This window comes from Macaca thibetana, chromosome 19 (genome assembly GCF_024542745.1).
Source record: "Macaca thibetana thibetana isolate TM-01 chromosome 19, ASM2454274v1, whole genome shotgun sequence".
NCBI classification, from domain to species: domain Eukaryota; kingdom Metazoa; phylum Chordata; class Mammalia; order Primates; family Cercopithecidae; genus Macaca; species Macaca thibetana.
The window spans coordinates 44999052-45011508 of NC_065596.1; the positions used below are offsets into that span (position 1 = coordinate 44999052).

The 12457-nt window shown below is 50.2% G+C and overlaps 1 protein-coding gene across 1 annotated transcript; it reads left to right on the forward strand.

Annotated features, from left to right (window-relative positions):
- The first annotated feature begins 8480 nt into the window (after positions 1-8480).
- MIA (MIA SH3 domain containing) lies at positions 8481-12078 on the forward strand. The gene is made up of 5 exons (XM_050769356.1): positions 8481-9197; positions 9523-9655; positions 9738-9871; positions 11565-11675; positions 11985-12078. The coding sequence occupies exons 2-5, from the start codon at positions 9529-9531 to the stop codon at positions 12006-12008; spliced, it is 396 nt and encodes a 131-aa protein (XP_050625313.1). The 5' UTR covers positions 8481-9197; positions 9523-9528; the 3' UTR covers positions 12009-12078.
- The last annotated feature ends 379 nt before the right edge of the window (positions 12079-12457 follow it).

Below are 12457 nucleotides of genomic sequence, written 5' to 3' on the forward strand. Positions count from 1 at the left end.
AGTGTAGTAATATTGTTCAAACTTGGGTTACAATTACTGCTTTGGCAGTTTTGTATATTATCCCAATTCACAGCAGGAAATGGAATCCTAGGTCAGGAAATGGAAAGTCAGGGCTGCCACGTACAGTTAGGCAGGTTGGGTACTGCACAGGAATGTTACATGTTTACGCCACCAGTTTTCTAACAGATGACAAGAGTGTTAAGGAAGAGGTGTTTCTTCACCTTTTTCTACTCTTCACAAAAGTGCAGCCTGTTGTAGCAATGGCCCCACAGAAACCACAGTAGGTAGTTCAAGCAGAAAGGAATTTAATACAGGAAACTTGGTGCTGCTGAAATCATGCGGAGGGTGAGTGGTAGGAGTGGCAGTCTGGGTTTGAGACTCTTGAGTTCGAGTTTGAAACCCCTGAATGAACTCCTAGCTAGAGTTTAGCGGGATGCTACTCTGACTTCTGCAAGTGTCTGGACTCATTTGATCACTCCTGGGAAGCTACTGACTTGATGCTGGTATGAGGGGTATGGCCACCTCACACACAGGTGATCTACCTTCCTAGCCAGGAGCCTTGGCCAGCCAGGAGCCTCGGGCAGGTGCCTGACCCCAATTCCCCTGCAGTGTCTAGCTGCGGGGAAGTCTAGGATATGTGACTTTTGGCTGTACGGCCACATACCCAGCTGCAACTCTGGATAAGAAAGGGAGATTAGGGCCAGGCACAGTGGCTCATGCCTGTATTCCCAGCCCCTTGGGAGGCTGAGGTGGGCATATCACGAGGTCAGGAGTTCAAGACCAGCCTGACCAACATGGTGAAACCCTGTCTCTACTAAAAATATGAAAAAATTAAGCCAAGCATGGGGGTGCGTGCCTGTAATCCCAGCTACTCGGGAGGCTGAGGCAGGAGAATTGCTTGATCCCAGGAGGTGGAGGTTGCAGTGAATCAAGATCAAGCCACTCCACTCCAGCCTGGGCCACAGAGCGAGACTGTCTCAAAAACAAAAAAAGGGAGATTGAGTCGGGTGTGGTGGCTCACGCCTGTAATCCCAGCACCTTGGGAGGCCGAGGTGGGCAGATCACGAGGTCAGGAGTTCAAGACCAGCCTGGCCAACATGGAAAAAACCCCCATCTCTACTGAAAATACAAAATTAGCCAGGCGTGGTGGTGCGCGCCTGTAATCTCAGCTACTTAGGAGGCTGAGGCAGAAGAATCATTTGAACCCGGGAGGCGGAGGGTGCAGTGAACCAAGATCGTGCCATTGCACTCCAGCCTGGGCAACAGCAAGACCCTGTCTCAAAAAAAAAAAAAAAAAAAAAAAAAAAAAAGGGAGATTGTTTGGGGGGGCTGTCCTTAGCAGTTTGTCACACTCCTGTCCTGGGGAATTTTAAATTGACCAAAAAAAACATGCGCATGGCCCGGTGCTGTGGCTCACGCCTATAATCCTAGCACTTTGGGAGGCTGAGGTGGATAGATTATCTCAGCTCAGGAGTTCAAGACCAGCCTGGGCAACATGGTGAAACCCCATCTCTATCAAAAATACAAAAAAAATTGGCCAGGCGTGGTGGCTCATGCCTGTAATCTCAGCACTTTGGGAGGCCAAGGTGGGTGACTCAGCTGAGGTCAGGAGTTCAAGACTCGCCTGGCCAACATGGTGAAACTCTGTCTACAAAAATACAGAAAGTAGCCTGGCATGATGGTAGGTGCCAATCCCAGCTACTCATGAGGCTGAGGTGGGAGAATTACTTGCCCCTGGGAGGTGGAGGTTGCAGTGATCCAGGCTTGCACTGAAGCCTGGGCAACAGAGCGAGAATCTGTCTCAAAAAAAAAGTACAAAAAATTAGCTGGGCATGGTGGTACATGCTTATAGTCCCAGCTACTCGGGAGGCTGAGGCACAAGAATTGCTTGAACTTGGGAGGCAGAGGTTGCAGTGAGCTGAGATCGCACCACTGCACTCCAGCCTGGGCGACAAAAAGTGAGACTCTATCTCAAAAAAAAAAAAAATGTATATATGTGTGTGTGTGTGTGTATATGTATATATGCGCATGCGCACATTAAAACCCTTTTTCACACCAGGTACATGGAAAAAGGCAATCTTTTGGCAAAAAGTAGGAGATCTACCACTAGATACAGTAGGCCGGGTGCAGTGGCTTACGCCTGTAATCCCAGCACTCTGGGAGCCAAGGCGGGCGGATGACAAGGTCAGGAAATTGAGACCATCCTGGCCAAGATGGTGAAACCCTGTGTCTACTAAAAATACAAGAATTAGTTGAGTGTGGAGGCACGTGCCTGTAATCCCAGCTACTCTGTCGCCCAGGCTGGAGTGCACTGGCATGATCTCAGCTCACTGGAACCTCCACCTCCCAGGTTCATGCGATTCTCCTGCCTCAGCCTCCCAAGTAGCTGGGACTCCAGGCACCTGCCACCATGCCTGGCTAATTTTTATTTTTATTTTTATTTTTTATTTTTTATTTATTTATTTATTTATTTTTTTGAGACGGAGTCTCGCTCTGTCGCCCAGGCTGGAGTGCAGTGGCGCGATCTCGGCTCACTGCAAGCTCCGCCTCCCGGGTTCACGCCACCCCATTCTCCTGCCTCAGCCTCCCGAGTAGCTGGGACTACAGGCGCCCACAACCGCGCCCGGCTAATTTTTTGTATTTTTAGTAGAGACGGGGTTTCACCGTGGTCTCGATCTCCTGACCTTGTGATCCGCCCGCCTCGGCCTCCCAAAGTGCTGGGATTACAGGCGTGAGCCACCGCGCCCGGCCTATTTTTATTTTTATTTTTGATATGGAATTTTGCTCTTGTCTCCCAGGCTGGAGTGTAGTGGCGCAATTTCTGCTGACTGCAACCTCCGCTTCCCAGTCTTAAACTCCTGACCTCAAATGATTCACCCACCTCGGCCTCCCAACGTGCTGGGATTACAGGTGTGAGCCACTAATGAACCTGGCTAAACATACTAAATTCTTATTTTCCTGCCAAGGCTCTAAACCCAATCCTGCTCATGCTCTGCTCTTCCCGTTCACGAGGAATGTCAGTATTAGAAGCAGTGAAGATACAGGGCACCCCATGCAGACCTCATGTGATGGGAAAGGTGGAAACAAGAGAGGAATTGCCGTCTGCAGTAAATGACGTTTATTGCCAATAGGCAAGGGGAAACGTCTCGCCCACCACACTGGCAACCACAGGCCTACTGGCTATTAAGTATGTGGGTTCCATGGTCAGCCAGTCCTGGTTTCTGCTTTCTGGGGACTTCCTAGCTGTTAGCCTATGGGCAGTTGATGTCCCCTGTCTGAGTTTTGTTTACTTCCTGTGTAAAGAGTAGTCCCTCTATATTAATACCATGATGATGTTTGTAGTTATTACCCATCCGCCAACACACACTCTCTCTCCCTTTCAGGCACTTAGCAAACACTCAATAAGTTCAGCAAATATTTGCTGAGTACCTATTGTGTGCTACATACTTTTGTAGGGATAAGATATGCAGTGATGAATAAAATGGACAATTTCCAATATTGTGTTGTGATGAAAACAAAACTGATGTGGTGGGGCCAGCACACCGAGAGGCCGAGGTGGGATGGTCGCTTGAGACAAGGAGACCAACCTGGGCAACAAAGCGAGACTTCATCTCTACAAAAAAAAATTTAAGCCAGGCGCGGTGGCTCAAGCCTGTAATCCCAGCACTTTGGGAGGCCAAGACGGGCGGATCATGAGGTCAGGAGATCGAGACCATCCTGGCTAACACGGTGAAACCCCGTCTCTACTGAAAAATACAAAAAACTAGCCGGGCGAGGTGGCGGGCGCCTGTAGTCCCAGCTACTCGGGAGGCTGAGGCAGGAGAATGGCGCGAACCCGGGAGGCGGAGCTTGCAGTGAACTGAGATCCGGCCACTGCACTCCAGCCCGGGCGACAGAGCCAGACTCCGTCTCAATAAAAAAAAAAAAAAAAAAAAAAATTAAAAATTAGCCATGCGTGGTGGCACATGCCTATAGTCTCAGGCTACTTGGGAGCCTGAACCAGGAAGTTCACTGGAGCCCAGTTCAAGGCTGCAGTGAGCTATGATGGCACCACTGTACTCCAGCCTGGGTGACAGAGTGAGACCCCATCTCAAAACAAAAAACAACCTCGGCTGGGCCGGGCATGGTGGCTCACGCCTGTAATCCCAGCACTTTGGGAGGCCGAGGTAGGTGGAACACTTGAGATCAGGAGTTTGAGACCATCCTGGCCAACATGCTGAAACCCTATCTCTACTAAAAATACAACAACAACAAAATTAGACGTGGTGGTGTGTGCTTGTAATCCCAGCTACTCGGGAGGATAAGGCAGGAGAATTGCTTGAACCCGGGAGATGGAGGTTGCAGTGAGCCGAGATCTCACCACTGCACCCCAGCCTGGGTGACAGGCCAAGAATCTGTCCAAAAAAAAAAAAAAATCCTGATGTGAAGTGGGTAGTGGGGCTCGGAACAGTAATGAGTGGTCCACAAAACCCCTCTGAGAAGGTGCATTTGAGCTGAGCTCATGGTGCTTGGTGTTGGGTTTATAGACATGGCACAGACCTAGTCTTCATCCCATACAAACTCCTCACTGGCCCCAAGCCTGTGTGTGTCCATTCTTTTCTAAAAAACGCTTGGACTTGCCAGTCTAGAGGTGGTCCCTGGGAGCAAGGCAGACCCTCTGGAGAAGGATGCTCAGCCTGTGGATCTCTGAAGCACACTTTGGAGGTGAGAGATGAAAAAAAAGAGGCCGGGCGCAGTGCCTCACCTCTGTAATCCCAGCACTTTGGGAGGCTGAGGTGGGTGGATCACTTGAGGTCAGGAGATCGAGACCAGTGTGGCCAATATGGTGAAACCCCGTCTCTACTAAATATACAAAAATTAGCTGGGCATGGTGGCACGTGCCTGTAGTCTCAGCTACGTGGAGGCTGAAGCAGAAGAACTGCTTGAACCTGGAAGGCGGAGGTTGCAGTAAGCCAAGATTGCACCACTGCACTCCAGCCTGGGTGACAGAGCGAGATTCTGTCTCAAAAGTCTAAAAAAATTTAAAAAAATTTGTGCTCCTCAGTGACCCTGTTCCTGTGGCTGCAATATGGAGGGAGAGTACAAAGTGGGGGTACATCCAGCTGCTGTGTTGTGAGCTGTCCGTAGAGGTCCATGTGTCAAGAAAACTGAGGACGGAGGCCCTTACTCCAGTTCCCACAAACAACTGAATCTCTACAACAGCTGCCTGAATGGGCTTGGAAGCAGTCCTCCCACAGTTCAGCCTTCAGATGAAACTGTACCCCTGGCTGACAGGCTGATTGCAGCCTTATAGCAGACTTTGAGCCTGAGATATTCGACCCACAGAAAAGTTGATAATTTTGGTCTTTTTTTTTCTAAACAGGGTCTTGCTCTGGAGTGCACCGGCATGATCATGGCTCACTGCAGCCTCTACCGCCTGGGTTCAAGTGGTCCTCCCACCTCAACCTCCTGAGTGGCTGGGACTATAGGTGTGTACCACCATGCCCAGCTAGTTTTTCTTTTTTTCTTTTTGTAGCTGTGTTACCCAGGCTGGTCTCAAATTTTTAGGCTTTAGCAATCCTCCTGTCTCAGCCTCCCAAAGTGCTGGGATTACAGGCATGAGCCACTGCACTGGGCCAATGTTGGCCTTAGGCTAAGTATGCGACAGGAGATACCTGCATTGGGCTTTGGGAATTGAAGTCACTTCTACTTTGTGGCTTCATCAGTAATATGGGGCAGGGGGCACAGTCCCCACAGCTGATTCTTGAGTGTTCTTTCTGAGTATCCTTAATACTTCACACACTATCATATATCTGAACTTTGTTCATTGATTATCTCCCCTTTATTTTTCATTCCTTGATGAATCTCCAGGGTCTGGATCAAGGCCTAGCATACTTTATGTACTCATGAAATCTTTAATGAATGAAGAAATGATTTTTTTTTTTTTTTTTTTTTTTTTTGAGACAGGAGTCTCACTCTGCCACCCAGGCTGGAGTGCAGTGGCATGATCTTGGCTCATTGCAACCTCCTCCTCCCAGGTTCAAGCAATTCTCCTGCCTCAGCCTCCCGAGTAGCTGGGACTACAGGCACGTGCCACTACGCCTGACTCATTTTTGTATTTTTTAGTAGAGACAGGGTTTCACCATATTGACCAGGCTGGTCTCAAGCTCCTGACCTTGTGACCTGACTGCCTCGGCCTCCCAAAGTGCTGAGATTATAGGTGTGAGCCACCGCGCCCAGCTGATTTTTTTTTTTTTTTTTTTTTTTTGAGACAGGATCTCACTCTCTCGTCCAGGCTGGAGTGCAGTGGCATGGCTCACTGCAGCCTCCACCTCCCAGTTTCAAGCGATTCTGGTTCGGCCTCCCAAGTAGCTGGGACTACAGGTGTGCACCACCACGCCTGTCTAATTTTTGTATTTTCACCATGTTGGCCAGGTTGGTCTCAAAACTCCTGACCTCAAGTGATCCGCCTGCCTTAGCCTCCCAAAGTGGTGGGATTACAAGAGTAAGCCACCATGCCTGGCCTGAATGAAGAAATAATTTTTTTTTTTTTTTTTAAGGCAGAGTTTCACTCTTGTTGCCCAGGCTGGAGTGCAATGGCACTATCTCGGCTCACCACTACCTCTGACTCCCAGGTTCAAGCAATTCTCCTGCCACAGCCTCCCTAGTAGCTGGGATTATAGGCATGTGCCACCACGCCCAGCTACTTTTTTTGTATTTTTAGTAGAGACGGGGTTTCTCCATGTTGGTCAGGCTGGTCTCGAACTCCTGACCTCAGGTGATCCACCCGCCTCGGCCTCTCAAAGTGCTGGGATTACAGGCATGAGCCACTGCTCCAGGCCAAGAAATAATTTTTTTAAAAGGGTTTTAAAGTGGGGCCGGGTGCAGTGGCTCACACATGTAATCCCAACACTTTTGGAGGCCAAGGCGGGTGGGTCACTTGAGTTCAGGAGTTAGACACCAGCCTGACCAACATGGTGAAACCCCATCTCCACTAAAAATACAAAATTAGCTGGGCGTGGTGGCGCACGCCTGTAATCCCAGCTACTTGGGAGGCTGAGGCAGGAGAATCACCTGAACCCGGGAAGGGGAGGTTGCAGGGAGCTAAGATTGCACCATTGCACTCCAGCCTGGGCAACAAAAGCGAAACAACGTCTCAAAAAAAAAAAAAAAAAAAAAAAAAATTGCATTTCGAAGCCAGGTGCAGTGGCTCACATTTATAGTCACGGCTACTTAGGAGGCCGTGGTGGGAGGATAGCTTGAGCCCAGTCATTCAAGGCTGAGTGAGCTGTGACTGTGACACTGTACTCCAGTCTGGGCGACAGAGTGAGACCCTGTCTGTAAAAAAAAATCTTTCGGGCCGGGCGTGGTGACTCACGCCTGTAATCCCAGCATTTTGGGACACCGAGGCAGGTGGATCACCTGAGGTTGGGAGTTCGAGACCAGCCTGGCCAACACGGAGAAACCCTGTCTCTACTAAAAATACAAAAATAGCTGGGCATGGTGGTGCATGCCTGTAATCCCAGCTACTCGGGAGGCTGAGGCAGGAGAATTGCTTGAATCCGGGGCAGAGGTTGCAGTGAACCGAGATAGTACCACTGCAATATGAGACTCCATCTCAAAAAAAAAAAAAAAAAGATAGCATAGCAATGGCTGTGGGCCTGGATACAAGTCTTAGCCCCTCCACTTCTCCACTTCCTGGCTCTGTAAGCCTTAGACAAGTTCCTTAACTCCACACTTCCATTTCCATGTAACAAGGGGTTATAGGCCAGGCATTGGTGGCTCATGCCTGTAATCCCAGTGCTTTGGGAGGCTGAGGCAGGAGGATCGCTTGGGGACATGAGCTCAAGACCAGCCCAGGCAGTATAGTAAGGCACTGGCTCTAGAAAAATAAAAATAAATCATCCAAGAATGGTGACCCGCCTACTATTCTACTCAGGAGGCTGAGGGGGGAGGATTTCGTGAGCCCAGGGGTTCAAGGATGCAGTGAGCGATGATCACATCACTGTACTTCAGCCTGAGCAACAGCAAGATCCTGTCTCAAAAAATTAAATTAGGCTGGGCTTGGTGGCTCATGCCTGTAATCCCAGCACTTTGGAAAGCCACGGTGGGCAGATTGCTTGAGCCCAGGAGATTGAGACGAGGTTGGGCAACATGACGAAACCCTGTCTCTACCAAAAATACAAAAAATTAGCCGGGCGCGGTGGCTCAAGCCTGTAATCCCAGCACTTTGGGAGGCTGAGACGGGCGGATCACAAGGTCAGGAGATCGAGACCATCCTGGCTAACACGGTGAAACCCCGTCTCTACTAAAAAATACAAAAAGCTAGCCGGGCGAGGTGGCGGGCGCCTGTAGTCCCAGCTACTCGGGAGGCTGAGGCAGGAGAATGGCGTGAACCCGGGAGGCGGAGCTTGCAGTGAGCTGAGATCCGGCCACTGCACTCCAGCCTGGGTGACAGAGCGAGACTCCGTCTCAAAAAAAAAAAAAAAAAAAAAATTAACTGAGCATAATGGTGCATGTCTGTGGTCCCAGCTACTCGGGAGGCTGAGGTGGGAGGACTGCTTGAGCCCAGGAAATAGGGGCTGCAGTGAACCAGGATCATGCCACTGTACTCCAACCTGGGCAACAGAGCAAGACCCTACCTCAAAATAATTATTGTAGAAAAATGGATTAATTGGGCATAGGTGGCTTGTGCCTGTAGTCCCAGTTACTCAGGAGGCTGAGGTGGGAGGATTGCCTGAGTCTAGGAGGTTGAGGCTGCAGTGAGCCACAATGGCACCATTGCACTCCACCTGGGCAACAGGGTGAGACCCTGTCTCAAAAAAGAAAGGGAGGGTTTATAATCACTCCTGACATGATACAGAGTATCCATTTGAGTTCATAACATAAATACGTACTTGGTGAATGCTCTATAACTACTGGCTTTTTTTATTGTTCCCATTTTACATATAAGGATGCTGAGGCTCTGTGAGGAGAAATAGCTTAGCCCAGGTCATCCAGTGGGAAGCGGCTGGTGCAGATAAACAGTGATCGTGGTGGGACATTGCCTAGCCTAAGGTTCAGCATACAATATTCAGTCAGTACTCCAGGGCTGAGCTGTTTCTGGTCATCAAAGGGCTGCCTTGTTCTCCCGCCCCACAGCACAGGAAATTCCAAGGTGGTTTTCCTTACAGGCTCCTCCTGCTTCTGTCGCCAGAGGGGACAGCAGAGGAGCCCAGGTACCTAAGCCAACTCAAGAGAAGATGGAATTGAGTATCTCAACCACCTTGTCTGGGCCTCTGTGATTGTTGAGGAGGGGGCTGTCACTGGGAAAGCTGTGAGCTGCTTTGGACCTTATCTGGGAATTTCCTTGGGCTTGCAGCCTTTACCCTATCCTTGAAATGGTTCTGGCTGGGTAGCAACTTCTAGGTGGTGTGGGCGAAATTTGGGACTGGTTTAGGGCGGGGATAAGACCAAGAACACAAGTTTCCTTGAACTATGGGAGAGAGGGAGGGGAGGAAATTGGAGACCTCAGCACCCCTTTGCTCACTCTCTTGCTCACAGTCCACGATGGCCTGGTCCCTGGTGTTCCTCGGTGTCATCGTCTTGCTGTCTGCCTTCTCCGGACCTGGTGTCGGGGGTGGCCCTATGCCCAAGCTGGCTGACCGGAAGCTGTGTGCAGACCAGGAGTGCAGCTGTAAGAGTGGGGAGGGAGAACTGGGGGCTTGGGGTATTAGCCTGTGTGGAGGGTATTGCATTCCCTTCTATTCCTTCCCTAGACCCTATCTCCATGGCTGTGGCCCTTCAGGACTACATGGCCCCCGACTGCCGATTCCTGACCATTCACCGGGGCCAAGTGGTGTATGTCTTCTCCAAGCTGAAGGGCCGTGGGCGGCTCTTCTGGGGAGGCAGCGTGAGTCTTGGGAGAGTGAAAGAGGGAAGGGTACAGGGCTGGGGTAGACTCATTATCCCCATGAAGGGAAGATTTGAGGGGGATGAACTGAAATAGACATTGTGGGGGTATATTGTTACTTACTTTATTTATTTATTTTTGAGACAGTGTCTCACTCTGTTGCCCTGGCTAGAGTGTAGTGGCGCGATCTGGGCTCACTGCAACCTCCGCCTCCCGAGTTCAAGCGATTCTTCTGCCTCAGTCTCCTGAGTAGCTGGGACTACAGGCACGCGCCACCACGCCCGGCTAATTTTTGTATTTATAGTAGAGATAGGGTTTCACCATATTGGCCAGGCTGGTCTCGAACTCCTGACCTCATGATCCGCCCACCTCAGCCTCCCAAAGTGCTGGGATTACAGGCGTGAGCCACTGTGCCCGGCCCTTATTTGTTTATTTTTGATTTTTTCCGAGACAGAGACTTGCTCTGTCACCCAGGCTGGAATGCAATGGTGCGATCTCGGCTCACTGTAACCTCCACCTCTTGGGTTCAAGCGATTCTCTTGCCTCAGCCTCCCGAGTACCTGGGATTACAGGCATGCACCACCACACCTGGCTAATTTTTGTATTTTTAGTAGAGACAGGGTTTCACCATACTGGCCAGGTTGGTCTTGAACTCTTGACCTCATGATCTGCCCGCCTTGGCCTCCCAGAGTGCTGGGATTCTAGGTGTGAGCCACCGCCCCCCCAGCCTATTTTCACTTTATTTACCAATTTTAGGGCAGCTGCTATGGTCCCACGTTCTGTTCTAGATACCAAGATACAACAACAAATGATCCTTTTTATTTTATTTTTATTTTTTTATTTTTATTTTTTTTTGAGACGGAGTCTCGCTCTGTCACCCAGGCTGGAGTACAGTGGCCAGATCTCAGCTCACTGCAAGCTCCGTCTCCCAGGTTTATGTCATTCTCTGCCTCAGCCTCCTGAGTAGCTGGGACTACAGGCGCCCGCCACCTTGCCCAGCTAGTTTTTTGTATTTTTAGTAGAGACGGGGTTTCACCGTGTTAGCCAGGATGGTCTCGATCTCCTGACCTCGTGATCCGCCCGTTTCGGCCTCCCAAAGTGCTGGGATTACAGGCTTGAGCCACCGCGCCCGGCCTGATCCTTTTTATTTTAATGGAGAGAAATGAGCAAAAAGCAAGTCATAAAAAATAGCAGCCGGGCACGGTAGCTCACACCTGTAATCCCAAGTAAGGCCAAGTTGGGAGGATAGCTTGAGCCTAGGAGTTCGAGACCAGCCTGGGCAACATAGTAAGACCCCCCACACACACACACAAAAAATTAAAAATTAACTGGCCGTCATGGCGTGTATCTGTGGTCCCGGCTACTCAGGAGGCTGAGGTGGGAGGATTGCTTGAGCCCAGAAGTTGAGGCTGCAGTGAGCCGTGATCATGCTACTGCACCCCAACCTGGGCGACACAGTGAGACCCTGTCTCCAAAATAATAATAAAAGCAAATATGCGCTGCTGTGAGTATTAACAGAGACTGACTTGGGTGGTCAGAAAAGGCTTCTGAACAGGTTACATTTAAGCTGAGATTCGTATGACAAGGATGGAGCCAGTTACATGGAGATCAGGGAGAAGGGAGAATGCAAAGCCTTCAGCAGGCATAAGCTTGCCATCTTCCCAGACCCTAGCTTTTAACTCCTCTTCCCTAGGTTCAGGGAGATTACTATGGAGATCTGGCCGCTCGCCTGGGCTATTTCCCCAGTAGCATTGTCCGGGAGGACCAGACCCTGAAACCTGGCAAAGTCGATGTGAAGACAGACGTGAGTGTCATGGGGGCTGGCAAAAAATCTGGGGGGAGGACCCTTAGGTTGTGGGGATGGGCAAAAATGCTCCCACCCTTGGCTCCCTAGGTGTGTGCGCTGGGAGAAATTCTTTCCCTGCCTCAATTTTCTCACCAGTAAAATGGGTCCGGTTGGGAGGTGCAAAGATTAGAGGGCTCTAGGCTAATTTGCGTAGCACTTGCGTGGCCAGACCTGGGCCCTGCAGCTGCAGCCTTTGCAAAAACCACTAGATCCTTTGTGGTGTGACCGCTGGTTTTCTCTCCACTGTTTCCCCTTTCTCTTTTTCAGAAATGGGATTTCTACTGCCAGTGAGCTCAGCCTACCGCTGGCCCTGCCGTTTCCCCTCCTTGGCTTTATGCAAATACAGTCAGCCCAGTGCAAACGGCCTGTCTCTGTGGTCTTTGGGCTGGGGTAGGGTGGGATGGGGACTATACAAATGAAATGTTTCTCTGGGTTCCTGAATCTAACCAGTTAACCCGCTGCATATGGTAACGTCAGTGGTTGCTAGGCAGTGTTTCACTGATGAAAGCCGTGTGCGGTAGGAGGGCTCCTAAGCTTAGGTTTCTGACACAAGCAAAGGAAAACCTAAGCAGCCCAACTAGGGGGTTGTAGTGTCCTCTCTAGACCAGTGGGAGGGAGCCAATGGGACTACGCAGAGGATATAAATCGCACAGCAAAGGTTTTCTTGGAAGATTATCTGCAAAGGGAGGCGGGAAGTAACCTGCGCCTATCTTCCGAGTTTTCCTCCTTTTTGCCTTTGA